The sequence below is a fragment of the Ursus americanus genome, chromosome 10, assembly GCF_024610735.1.
Source record: "Ursus americanus isolate L20-20 chromosome 10, mUrsAme1.1.p, whole genome shotgun sequence".
Lineage (NCBI taxonomy): Eukaryota > Metazoa > Chordata > Mammalia > Carnivora > Ursidae > Ursus > Ursus americanus.
In genome coordinates this window covers 50,204,267-50,218,746 of record NC_142136.1, presented here as the reverse complement: position 1 = coordinate 50,218,746, position 14,480 = coordinate 50,204,267, and the positions used below count along the sequence as shown (strand labels likewise).

Sequence of the window (14,480 nt, the reverse complement as noted above, 5' to 3'; positions counted from 1 at the left end):
CATTCATTTCTGGCTCCCTTCTGCACCCCAAATATACAGATAGGATATTAAGTTCTTAGTGAAAATATCTGTATTGTGCACATTTTTATATACTCTTTAAGATTAATTAAAGACTCCCTCCACAGATTGGTAAATAATTCTAATTGAAACATCCCTATATTCCTACTGCTAGATTTGAATGTATTCTTCCTGATCAATTCATATATTAAACAATTCTCCATTCAATTCTCATAGTTTCCTTTAGACGTCACTAAAATTGGAGAAGTTTAAATCAGTAAAACAAAAACCTAAGTACCACTTTACAGCAAGAAACCACACAAATCAGGTTCACATGTGGGTTGCCCCTAAGGTTCAAATCCTTTTACTAAGCCACACAAATTGAAAATAGGCACGGGAGGGGCACCTGAGTGGCTCAATTGGTTGAAGGGCTGACCTGACTCCCCCCAGGGAATCTGCTGAAGATTCCCTCTCTCCCCCTCTCCCCCCATACTCTGCTCGTGCAGGCGCGAGCGCACTCTCTCAAATAAATAAGTAAATCATTAAAAAAAAAAAAGAAGAAGAAGAAAAAAGAAAGTAGGCATCGGAAATGAATATTTAAACTTCTCAGATATAATGGAAAGCACATCTAATCCAAGATAAAAGGGAGATTCTCAAAAAAGGATATATCTCAACTTCCTATCGCTAAGACTTTCCCTTCCCCAAAAAATCTTTTTCAAAGAAATAACCCTTTGAAATGTCTTCAATGTATTATTTCAGGTTTTATCATCTTGGAGGAGACAATATACTGAAGTAGTTATTATATACTATTATTTTACTATTTATATATATTATTCAAGCTCTAGAGGAAGACTAACCAGATGTAATTTCCGGTTTTACCAGTTTCTCACACAAAATTCCCATGTTCACTTACCTATAAAATATCAACTATCTCAGTCTGCTTTTGTGATAAATGAATTAATTTAAAGGGGTTAGCACAGTGCTTGGTACCAAATGAATATACATAAATGTTTGCTACTTAAAACTATGAACATGCCCAACTCCTCCAAAACTAAGTTCTGGCTAGTCCAATTTTTACTCTAATTACCCTAGGTAAATAAACAAAAATGTATTTTTCAATTCTAAAAACCTTTGTTATCTGCTTCCACCACAGGCAAGTTATTACTAGAGGAATACACAGAACAAATAAGCACAATTGCATATGCATAAGTTAGTGAAAATCTCTAACAACTTTTTTAAGTTTATTGAAGAATCTTTAATATGCTAAGGACTACAAAAGACATAAATGTGTAAATATTAAAGGTCTCTGGGCCTGCAAAGTTCACTGAAAAAATTAAAATACTGTAACTTGTCTCTATAAGCAGTATAAAGCACTGGCTTTATACTCAAAATGATGACTCCCAAATTACCCTCACTAGCAACATATGGACGAATGTGGCTACATGGCAACTCGCAGACTTTTTAAACAAGAATTGATCTCATACATCATATCCACTTCTTACTCACTGCATTCTGTATTGATGTTAACTAGAGACAAAAAGCAACCTGAGCTAAGATTTAATTTAAAAAACAGCGATAAAACATCAGAACGTAAAAATAATTGTCATTTTTCTTTGCTCCTATCAATTATAAGTGATAGAAGAAAGAAACCAGAACATTAAATTATTTATCCCCATTTTACCAATAGTTTGAAAAATAGTGTTGTTTAATAGCCAAATTATGGAAAGAGTCCAAACATCCACTGACTCCAGAATGGATAAAGAAGATGTGGTCTATATACAATGATATTACTCAGCCATAAAAAAGAACGAAATCTTGCCATTTGCAATGAGATGGATGGAGCTAGAGAGTATTATGCTAAGTGAAATAAATCAGTCAGAGAAAGACAAATACTGTATGATTTCACACATCTATGGAATTTAAAAAACAAAACAGATGACATGGGGGAAAAAGGCAAACCACAAAGCCGACTCTTAACAACAGAGAACAAACTGAGGGTGGCTGCAGGGGAGGTGGGTGGAGGATGGGTTAAGGGTGATGCGGATCAAGGAGAGCACTTGTGATAAGCGCTGAGTGTTGAATCACTAAATTCTACACATGAAATTAATATTACACTGTATGTTAACTAACTGGAATTTAAAAACGGGAAAAAATAAAATATACATAAAATAAAAAGCATTGTCAATATTAGCATTATTCACAAAAATTAAATCAGTAAGTTACTATACATTATCTGGAAGAGCAGAGTATAGCAGTTACAAGTAAGAACACATAAAAAGACATGAAGAAATCTTGAATTACTAAGTGAAAGAAGCTAATCTAAAAAACCTACATACTACATGATTCCAACTATCTGACATTCTGGGAAACGCACACCTATGGAGACAGTCAAAGGATCACTGGTAGCCAGGAGTTGGGGGCAAGGAGAAACAAAGAGAGCACAGAGGGTTTTTAGGGCAGTAAAACTACTCTATATGACACTACAACAGTGGATATATTTCTCAAAACCTAGACAAGAGTGAACCTTAATGTAAACTGTAGACTTTGGGTGGTAATTACCTGTCAATGTGGGGATTCAATAATTGCAACAAATGTACCATTCCGGTAGGGGATGTTGACATGGGGTGGGGGAAGGCAAGCTGTGCATGTGCAGCGACAGAGTATACGTGAAATCTCTATACCTTCCACTCGATTTTGTTGTGAACCTAAAATTGCTCTACAAAAATAAGGACTATTTAAATAATAAAAAAAAAAAAGTAGGGGTGACTGACTGGCTCAGCTGGTAGAGCATGTGACTCTTAACCTTGGGGTCATGAGTTCAAACCCCATTTTGGGTGTGGAGTTTACTTAAATAAATAAATAATAGGGATGCCTGGGTGGCTCAGTCAGTTAAGCGCCTGCCTTCAGCTCAGGTCATGATTCCAGGGTCCTAGGATAAAGTCCCACATCAGGCTCCTTGCTCAGTGGGGGGCCTGCTTCTCCCTCTGCCTGCTGCTCCCCCTGCTTGTGCCACTCTCTGACAAATAAAATCTTTAAAAAAATAAAATAATAAAGTAAAAAAAAAAAAAAAAAAAAAAAGGACTCTGAGGCCAGGAAGATGTGTTTAGAAATTAACTTTACCACCTAAAAGGCAGGGTGACTTTGGGCAACTCCTTAACCTCTCTAAACTTTAGTTTCCTCAACTATAAATGGGGATAATCTACCCACATTAGAAGTGCTAAAAAATTAAATGAGGGGCGCCTGGGTGGCTCAGATGGTTAAGCATCTGCCTTCAGCTCAAGTCCTGATCTCAGGGTCCTGGCATTGAGCCCCACATCAGCTCCCTGCTCAGTGGGGAGCCTGCTTCTCCCTCTCCCTCTGCTACTCCCACTGCTTGTGTTCTCTCGCTCTGTCAAATAAATAAATAAAATAAAATAAAGAATCAAATGAAATAAAGCAGTTTAAGCAATTACCATACTCTGAGACACAGGAAAAGTAAATAAACATTAGGTATTATTTTTATTAAGCTTTAGAAGTCCTGCAACTATATGAAACTTTAGTTTTAAACTAATTATTACTTTAGTTGGATATTTTATATAGTACTGCTCAGAGAATGGTAACTGATAAGCAAAACTTTGTTTTAAAAAAAAAATGTGCTTGACCCATTTTTAACAAGCTATTTATCAGGATCCTGCCTTCGTACTTGGCTAGCCCATATTGAAAATAAATGAATCTTGCTTTTATGATGACCCCAGTGTCATCATTTACTATTCTCATTGTAATTTATTTATTTATTTATTTATTTATTTATTTATTTATTTATTTATTTATTTCATGGACACATATTTGGGAGAGGGGAGAGGATATGAAGGCAGTATAACATGCTGCCTAAGAAAATGGAATCTGGAGTCAAAACCCCTAGACTCAAATCTAGTACTACCAAGCTTACTTAGCTGTATGACTGTGGGCAAATCACTTAACCTCTCTGTTCCTCAGCCCCTCAACTCTAAAATGGATGTAACAACCATACATAGTATTGTTGTGAGGATTAACTTAATAAACAATGATTAAACAATAAAAATTTTTATTATATACCAAGTCTTATTTAAACGTGAGAGCAGAATAAAGTATATAATTTTTGTTCTTTTCTTTAACTGAGGCCGCTAAAAAAGAAAAAGCAGGTCAACCTACCTTTAATTTCTTCCACCAAAAGTTTATCACATATTTGTTTCTCATATGTTTCTATATGTTCCAAAGATTCCTGAAAAAGATCTGCCTCTCTCATCACTTGATTCTGGTATAATATCAGTTCACTATATTCATAGTCTATTTTGTTGGGAGGAACCTGAAAAAAAAAAAAGAACAAATTATTTTATATATATAATTATATAAAACAGTTAAAGACCTTTAGTTTCTTTCTCAGGAAAGTCATTCACACAGACTAAAAGAAGTAATTACAAATAGAAGAGTGATTAATACATTCTTTAAAACAAACATAAAGATGGCATTTCTGCCTATGGCAAAGTAAAGATTCAGGTCAGCAAATCCTATAACCACAGAAAAGTATGAAAATGGTTAAAATTCTAAAGAATCTACCAAAAAAACTACTAAAATAAAAAAGTTTAGCAGGGTGACAGAATACATGATCAAAATACAAAAATCAATTATACTTCCATATACTAGCAACCAACAACCCAAAAGTAAAACTAAAATAATTTCATTCATAATAACATCTAAAAGAAAAAATATTTAGGAATAAATTTAGGAAATAAGACCTATACACAGAAGACTGAAAGCATGCTGTGAGATATTAAAGACCCTTGTAAATGGAGAGACATTTCAAATCATGTTCATGGATCAGAATATTCAATACTGTTTTGATGGCAATTTTCTCCAAATTGATCTACAAATTCAGTGCAATCCCTATCAAACTCTCAGCAAGCTTTTTTTGCAGAAATTGACAAGCTAATCCTAAAATTCAAATGGAAATAAAAGAAACCCTGCATAGCCAAAAGAGTCTTGAAAAAGAACAATGTAGGAGGACATGCATTTCAAATTTCAAACCTACTATAAAGTAACAGCAATCAAGATAGTGTGGTATTGGCACAAGGAAAAAGTGGAATTAATAAACTACAGCTTATTTATATAATGAAATACCAAACGGCAGCTAAAAATGGATAAACTGGGGTACCTGAGTGGCTTAGTAGGTTAAGTAGCTGCCTTTAGCTCGGGTCATGATCTCAGGATCCTGGGTTCAAGCCCCCTGTCGGGCTGCTTGCTCAGTGGGGGAGTCTGCTCCTCCCTTTCCTTCCACCTCCCTCCTCTCCCCCCCACCGCTCATGCTCTGTTTCTCTCAAATAAATAACATCTTTAAAAAAAAATGGATAGGGGCGCCTGGGTGGCTCAGTGGGTTAAGTGTCTGCCTTCAGCTCAGGTCATGATCCCAGGGTACTGGGATCCAGCCCCATGTCAGGCTCTCTGCTCAGCAGGGAGCCTGCTTCTCCCTCTCCCTCCTGCTTCCCCCTGCTTGTGCTCTTGCTCAAGCTCTCTCTCTCATTCTCTGTCAAATAAATAAACAAAATCTTAAAAAAAAAAAATGGACAAACTATCCCTACATGGGTATCAACACACATATATCTCAAGACATGTTGAATGAAAAAAGTGCATATGGTTCATGTCAATTTTTAAATACACAAAATAATAGTTTGTAACTTTTATGGACTTAAACATAACCTAAACATGACTAGGAACAATCTATACCCATTTCAGATTAGTGGCTACCTCTAGGGATGTTAGAGACCTTTACAGCTACTTCTGCAATATTTCTTTAAAAAATAATAAAACTTAGAGAAATTGTGGCAAAATGTTAACATCTATTTATCTCATGATGCACAGTATATGTTTTTTTATTTTTCTATTTTGCATATGTATTAAAATATATTAACATGCTTATATAAAACATAAAGCAATATATATGAGAGAAATAATTCCCACAATCACAAAACTATTTTCATATTTTTGTATTCTTTTCTTTGTCTTTTGAATGTCATCAAAATAAGAGTATAAAAATATTCATATTATTTATTTTGTATCAAGAATTCTGTTTTAATTTTTCTAATTATTTCAAAAATTTTTCAAGTTTTTCCATAGGTCCCAAAGACTTATCTATTTTTTAAAAGATTTCGTTTATTTATTTGAGAGAGAGAGAGAATGAGCAGGAGGGAGGGGGAGAGAGAATCTGAAGCTGACTCTGTGCTGAGCAGACAGCCTGACGTGGGGCTCAATCCCATGACCCTGAGATCATGACCTGAGCTGAAATCAAGAGTTGATGCTTAAGCAACTGAGCCACCCGGGTGCTCCCATAGGTCCCAAAGACTTTAATGCACAATTGGGAATTGGGGTATATAGTAGTCAACAACTACTCAACAACTTGTGCAGGTAGGAGAAACAGTTAGAATAAAGTTCTTACTTGCTGAGTTTGTCTAAATTCTTCCAACAGTTTTAGTGCCATATCATAATCTTTTAGCAAATGGTATGCAATGGCATATCCAATCCAGGAAGCACGCTGTGTTGGACGCAACTGAAGAAGCTGATACCTAGTCTCCTAAAAAAATTTAAAAAATAATAAAATAAAAAACCGTCTTTTTACTTTAACTTTCTCTAAAATATTTATATTTTACCACAGAGCTTTAAGAAAACAATTTAATGCCTTTAATTCCTTTCTAATAAATTCAATTAACAAACACCAGTTCCCAAATAAAAAAGAAATACTTTTTATGTTAAATTACTTAAGTTCTAGAATACTCTGTAATGCTCCTTGTAAAGCTGTCACTGAAAAGCTGACCTTGGGGCCCATGCTTTTGTGCTGCTTTATAAAATTACCTTTATATAAATTACCTTTATAAAATTACCCTTATATAAAATTACCTTTATATACCAATTTCGTTTGGTAACTAAACATCTTAGAAGAGACTAAGATACCTTTTTATTTAACTAAATTCTGCTGTTTATAAAATCACTACATGAAATTATAATGTATTTATTACATTGTTACAATAGGCCCCAGAAAGAGGTTGGACGCAGCCAGGGCGGACCGGACCTTTCTAACAGAACACCACTGCTGCCACTCTAAGACAGCTTCATATCTATGACATGAGGGAGAAAACCCCAGAAATTCTACCATGGCTGCCCCAGAAGAACTCGAGTATCTTCACCAGCAGAAAATGCGCCCTCCCTACAGCGCCCCCACCTCTTCATAGCTCGTATTCGCCTCCAAGTTTTAGGCACATGCAACTGCCTGGAGGAACAAGGTCTCATGAAGAACGCTAGCTGCAATGAAGTTGTGCACATGTAGTGTTTCGTTTCTGTTGTGGGAATAGGCGCCCAGTGAGTCCTTCCACACTATATGCCACAAGGAGTAACATGATTGGATCATTTGAAGAAAAAGATATCTTTGAGAAAACAGCTTAGACAGTCTCACCCCTCTGCCTTTGTGTGCCTGGTTCTCGCAGGCCTACGACATTCAGCTGTGTCACTCCCATCTCCCTTCTACACCACTGCTTCTCTGTCACTTCCCTCCTTCATTAAAGTCTGGGTCAGTTGTTTTCTCTCTGCCAACTCCTGCCACTATCCTGTTACCAGTGCAACACTGTCGAGCAGCCATGCCACAACCCAGTATTTTAGAATCCTCTTTCTTCATCTGTAATGATCTCCCTTGCCCTGCTTCGGGGACCCACTCCCACAACCACACCCTAGATCTTACTGCCACCCAGAAATCATAAAGTCAGATAGCTCACCCTCTGGCCAACACTCTCACTCAGTGACATTTCCTACCCTGGTTCTGGGCTACCACCAGTACCTCTGGTTCCTTAGGTCCTTCGCGTCTAACCGCCAGCTCTTGTATCTTCATTTATTTCATTACCCCTCTGAGCAAGCACTGTCTTGCCAACATTCTTAATTTCCTTGCCTCATTCCTACAGATAATTATTTTAACTCCACCACACCTGGGCTAAAAGAAAAACCACACGATCTGGAAGAATGACACCATCATTAAGCTCAGCAGCACACCTGAAACCTCTGTACAAATCTAGGCACCGGGCATAAGGATTTATGTGGCAGAAGACAAAAGTAAGCAGCAAATGAAAGAACTTCACTTATTTAAAGAGAACTGTTAAGAGCTGGTGGGCTCCTTCACATGAGAAAGGGAGAGAATTCCATTGTGGACACAGTGAAGTTAGGGTACTTAGCGGAGTAAGTACATGGGGATACCCAGCAGAGTTGAAGATGCCAGTGTGAAGAGGTCGGGACCACAGAAAGACTGCATTACAGCAATCCTTCCCACATTATTTTATATTTACCAACCCATAACAGAGAAAACTACTTAATCCCAACATTTAGATTTCAGTTACAAAAGCTCTATTTACCAAATCTGTAAATGTCAAACCAGCAAAGAATCTAGTACAGCATTTACACATTGGAGATAATCTAGTTTTTAAAAAAAGCATTAAATGAATACACAGTTACCTTTTTTTATGATCAAGGATGCATTTCTACAATTATTACTGGGGAAGAAGGTCTCAGGTGATTTTCCCCTTCTACTACAGACTATAATGAACATAATTTCAGCCTATGCTCACCTCATTCTGAACTCCCACATTTTTAAATTATGCCTATTGTAAACACATGTACACTTAAGACTAAAGTACTTACTCGATAACCTTCAAGGTCTCTCATTTGGATCTGCAACAGAGAGAGATCCCTCAAAATTTGTAGATTATCTTTATCTAACTTGAGGGCATTTCGATAACACTTAATAGCTTCATCATACTTCTTATCAGAACGCTGCAAGAGTCCATACACATGCCAACCTACTAAGTTAAGGAAATAGAGACATTCAAGGATACTAGAATATACTATGCTACATACCTAATATAAAGCTTACCTTAACGACGTGGTATGTTGTCTGGAATTTACTTCAGAATAATCTGGGGTCAGAGAAAGGGGGACAGTGAGGGGGTGGTAAAAGATGAAACCAGATTAGCCCTGACTGACAGCTATTAAATTACTGAAGCTGGGTGATGGGCACATGGCGGGCGGGGGGGTGTGTGTGTGAATCACTCTATGCTCTCCACTTATACGTGTTTAGAATCTTCCATTATGTTTACATAACCTTAGAAAATTCTTGGTAAAAATTCTTCACATTCCCTACCCTTTACCCCCTCACTTTCCCACCCCAGCACCTCAACGGTCACTTATTCTTCATTATATATACAAAAATTGCAATTCTCTCTTCAAACTAGTTTATATTCAATCAATTCTAAAACAACATGTAATCATCAGTTAATTCACCAGTGATACTAAAAGACCACAAAAATGAAGTTTTTATTTACTGTAAATTAAAGTCTCAGCATACCCTGGAGCCAAAAAAACTATCATACTTACATGCCCTCTCACTTCATTCTGGGGTAAGCACTGAGATAAAGAAATAAGTATTTAGTATTTAGAGAGACTCCTAAGCTAAACATGTGAAAACACTACCTAGACTACTGATGTTCAATACCGACCAATAGCTAGATGAATGAAATGTAAAAAATTAAGAAAAGGGCAACATGTAAAAAGACTGCAAGTAAGCACACGGATAGGCAAAACGGAAATGAAAATCAATTCCGATGATCTACCTTTAACAAAGTATTTCTGTTTTTTCACAAACTGAGATACCAGCCAATGAAAAATACAATAAGTATCTAGTGAAGTAACAGCTATGTCCCTGTGCAACAGAAACCCAACTGAAGAACTAGTATCATACTTAATACCAAATAAAACCGCTTTAAAAGTTTTTTTTTTCTGAATTTTTCTTCCAAAATGTCTAAAACAAAGTTTAAGGAACACAAATTTTACTATACAAGTAAGTCATTTGGAATGACAGGAAAGTATCAGTCGGTTTATGGATATGTAAGAAAAAAATGGGTTTCAAGTCACAGATCAGTTACTTTTCTCTCACACTAAGCATAACTGAAGTAAATACATAAAGTACAAGGATTCTCTATCAACTACTGCAATAAACAAACAAGGGGTAGGGAACAGAAGAAACTATTAGAAAATGTTGATAATTATTGAAGCTGAGTAATGGTACAGAGTTCATTAAATTCTCTCTTCTATGCCAAATTTTCCATAGTAAAGGTCTGTTTTTTCCTAAATTAGAAAACCCTACTAAGTGGAAAATAAATGAAATAATAAATTTCAATTACTGCAAAAGGATACAGACATGGCTCTTCACATCATTACGAAGTCCTTTACGAACAAATTCATATGCTTCTTCTTTTTTTCCTAAACAGTTCAATGTCAATCCTTTCATAGCCAAAGTCTCTGAAAAATATTTTTTAACCTCTATTTACACACAAAGAATTCAAATTATTCTCTTAGCACTATTTTTTTAATTCTCAGTATGATTTTAATACGATATCCGCCAATGCTTGTACTATTCATCTTTTCATTCACATAGTTAGAACTTCTCCCCAAATACAGAAAGTAAAACTACACGTAAGTATCTATTAAAGCGTAGCCTGAGTCCTTTTCTGAAATCCCTAGGCTGGAACTGAGTTCCTCAAATGCCTTCTGCCCTTTAGAAGACTGTACAAAGGGGGCCGGGATTATTCTGCTGAAGGAAAGTAATACAGTAGACGCCCAAGTCCTGCTGTGTTAAATCTATTGCAGTAGCTCCAGGGCTTTCATCCAAGATCAGTTCTAATCATCATCCGATTTATACCCCATAAAAACAATCTACCTTAGCAAAGAGATGCACATAATGTAAAAATCAGGTTATTCAATATTGGAACACATTTTATTTTTGGCAATACGTTTATCCCAACTAATTCTGGTTAGGCTAATTAACATCAGTTTGCATTTCAAGAGTGTAACACTGAACTGCAGGAGTGTAATCCAAGAATATATTTAAGACAGGTAATGAAAGATGCCTTAGAATAAAATAATTCTCTGAATAAATCCACAAGAATTAGACAAGCACAATGGTTTACAAATGATCTCCGTGGGCTCTGGTTGTCAGAACATGGTGATCCAGCAGTCCAGGCCCCTATACACATCTTCATTTATCTGTTTTCATACAATGAACTTCCTTATATCCTGCCACGTGGGTAAGGATTCCATAGAGAAAAAACTTGTAAATAAGCTTTACGTTTCTCAAATTTAATGAACCGGATTTCTTTCCATTTCCTTCAAAGAATGTTTTAAATGTTATTTGAAAGCTGAGCACGGTCAGCCTACTTTCCCAATAAGATGGTCTCAAGAATTATCCATGTCTAATCTTCAGAGACCCACAAGTGGTGGTGCTCTGCTGTAGGACCATAACTAGCATGTCTGACCTTATCTGTCCTTCAGACAAGCACTGGTCACCAGCGGGAAAAGGATGAGACAGGCAAATACAGACCTAGTAACACCAGTGCTGGAAAAACAGCTCAAGATAAACAATCTAATGGTAAATCAATAGTGTCTAATTTATTTATAGATAAAGCTCAGCAGATACATTAAGAATGACATCTACCAGAGAATAAAATACATGTGACTGTATCTTCATACTACTTCTGTACTGGAGATATCCTCATTTCATACATAAGAAATAGAAGCATAAACTTAAGCTCTACCCAAAGTAATAGATGAAATGAGGTCTCTAAAAGTACTGTTATATACTCTAATTATTCCCCAACAGATCAACCAACCACTTCTCATTTAAAGTGAAGATGGTGCACCCACTAAGCATAATAAAAGGAAAGTAACCTAGAACAAGACTGATACGATGCATGACTACAAATGTTTATATGCTCTAATAGACAGCTACAAGGCCACGGAATCTGGAAAATATTCTTCTTTCACTGTTAGCAATCTTATCTAGATGTCTGATTCTGGAATTAGAGTTCCCCAAAGCAGTCTCTCACAGAAGACACAATACCTCCATGTTCAGCAAATTTTGGATTCGAAAGAATCATCTTGCAAAACTTGAGGCCATTTTTGTACTGCTTCTGTTCATAGCATTTCTGTAAAGAAATATGAACAAAAATTATTTAATAAAATGAATATACAGGAAGCAACTTTTCTTTGCATTGTATAAATTCTAAATTCAAGATCCAAAATCAGATCTAAAACATATGTGATGGGAAGGTGTTGTATCAATTTCTACCACTTATAACACAAAGTATATTTTCATTACCTACTTCTTGCCAAGCTGTTCTAGTACAAGAATTTTCACTTTTATAGAAGAAAAGGGAAAAAAGAAAAGGGAAAAAACTCACTTAATAAACAGGGAATTTAACTGTCAGCCACTACTGCTATAACTTTTTAAAATTCAAAATCCAAAAGCAAAAAATATGTGCTAACAACACAGAAAAATACTAGAAACTGCATCATGTCTTTGCTACTTCAAGAATGGAACAAAGGCATACACACACACACACACACACACACACACACACACACACACTCAGGGGCAACTACTACATGTCCAGATAAAACTGGTTATATCTCATAAGTATCCCTCAAGGTTAGTGTCATTACCTCCTCCCTGCAGATGTAGAAATTGAAATTTAAGAGTTCATAAAATTTATTTATAAATAGCTCAGCCTACTTGCAAACTCTGGTCTGATTCCAAAGACCATGATCTTTCCATAACTAGGCTAATATGAGTGTGAGCAACACCTTTCTTCCGAAATACCACCAGCCAGGCTAAGTAATCAGCACCTGTCCACCTCGGCCATTGATCACAAGAACATCTCATCATCTTCCATTTACCCTCCCACTTATGTTGCCATGGGTTTTCTTTCTAGTACTCAACATGCCAAGTTTGTGCCCACCTCGGGGCCACTGCATGTGTGTTCCTACTACTTGAAATGTTCGTCCCCAGATGTTCCTTACCAGCAGAATTTCACGTATCACCTGCCTGACCACTCTATCTAACACTGCCGGCCTCCCTCCCCCACACACATATTCTCTATCATGTTACTCCATTTTTTTTGTGGAAATTGACAAGCTAATTTTATTTTATTTTATTTTTTTAATGTTTTTTTATTATATTATGTTAGTCTCCATACAGTACATCCCTGGTTTCTGATATAAAGTTCGATGATTCATTAGTTGCGTATAACACCCAGTGCACCGTGCAATACGTGCCCTCCTTACTACCCCTTTTCTACACAGCACTATCATTCTCTGAAATTCTTATTTGATTACTTACTTAGTGTCTATCTTTCTTTTTTTTTTTAAAGATTTTATTTATTTATTCCACAGAGAGAGAGACAGCCAGTGAGAGAGGGAACACAAGCAGGGGGAGTGGGAGAGGAAGAAGCAGGCTCATAGCGGAGGAGCCTGATGTGGGGCTCGATCCCAGAACGCCGGGATCACGCCCTGAGCTGAAAGCAGACGCTTAACCGCAGTGCCACCCAGGCACCACGAGTGTCTATCTTTCTCACCATACTGTACGAGCTCCATGAGAACAGAGATCTTGTCTATTTTAGACGCTGCTGCATCCTCAGGGTCTACACAAATTAGGACTGCTCAAAAAATAGTCTACTAGGTTCAAAGCAAAACAGTACCAGCAAAGAAGGAAGAAATGATTGATTGTTGCAGAAGATGTGGAGGGGAGAATTAGAAAAGTGTTCGTAGAAAAAAATGTTTAAATTGAGGCTTCTTGACTGAATCTGGGGAAGGTAACCTAGTAGCTGGGAAACAGGATGGGAGAGAAACCTGAATTTTGAACCATCTGAATATATTCCCTATTCCTAAAATATTTAAAATAAAAATAAAGGGGTGCCTGGATGGCTTAGTCGGTTAAGCGTCTGCCTTCAGCTCAGGGTCCTGGGGTCAGAGCCCCATGTCCAGCTCCCTGCTCACTGGGGAGTCTGCTTGCCCCTCTCCCTCTGCCCCTCCCCCCACTGCTTATACACTCTCTTACTCTCTCTCTAATAAAATCTTTAAAAATAAAATAAAAATAAAAAATAGTGTTGACTATAGGGGTTCATCTGACAAATGACAAGAAGAAAAAATGAAGCAGAAGGAACCACTGGCAAACAGGAAAAGAAGAGAAATATGGTTTTTTTCTGACTTACTAAGTGATCTCAAAATACTAATTATACTACCAATAACAGTAATAATAATAGTTAATACTTTTTGGAAACATTTACTAGTTCAGGCACCACATTCACTTAATCCTTATTTAAATCCCAGGAAAGCCTGTGAAATACAGGTTATCTCCATTTCAGACGGAGAGAGTGAGGCACACAGTTACTGAGTTTACCGAGCTAGTAATTGTCAGAGCCATAATTCAAACCGGGTTGTCTGTCCCTAGCATTCAAGTACACAGGTTAAAGAAAAATGTTACGCTCAGTAAGGAATATAGTATATTCTTAGTACAAAAGATAAAAGTGTTAAGTTCAGTTAGGAATATATACTTAGTACAAAAGACAGATTCTAGTTTCAACTTTGCTACTAACCAGATAGAG

The 14,480-nt window shown here is 36.6% G+C and overlaps 1 protein-coding gene across 5 annotated transcripts in view; it reads right to left on the bottom strand.

Annotated features, from left to right (window-relative positions):
* Positions 1 to 14,480, bottom strand: part of NAA16 (N-alpha-acetyltransferase 16, NatA auxiliary subunit) — a 62,143-nt gene that overhangs the window by 45,206 nt on the left and 2,457 nt on the right. For all 5 annotated transcript variants that reach the window (XM_045811106.2, XM_045811108.2, XM_045811105.2 and 2 more), the window contains exons 2-6: positions 11,939 to 12,023; positions 10,237 to 10,341; positions 8,686 to 8,843; positions 6,446 to 6,580; positions 4,168 to 4,321 (exon numbers count right to left, since the gene is read on the bottom strand). In XM_045811106.2, coding sequence (XP_045667062.1) covers positions 4,168 to 4,321; positions 6,446 to 6,580; positions 8,686 to 8,843; positions 10,237 to 10,341; positions 11,939 to 12,023 — 637 coding nt within the window. The remainder of the gene's footprint in view (positions 1 to 4,167; positions 4,322 to 6,445; positions 6,581 to 8,685; positions 8,844 to 10,236; positions 10,342 to 11,938; positions 12,024 to 14,480) is intronic.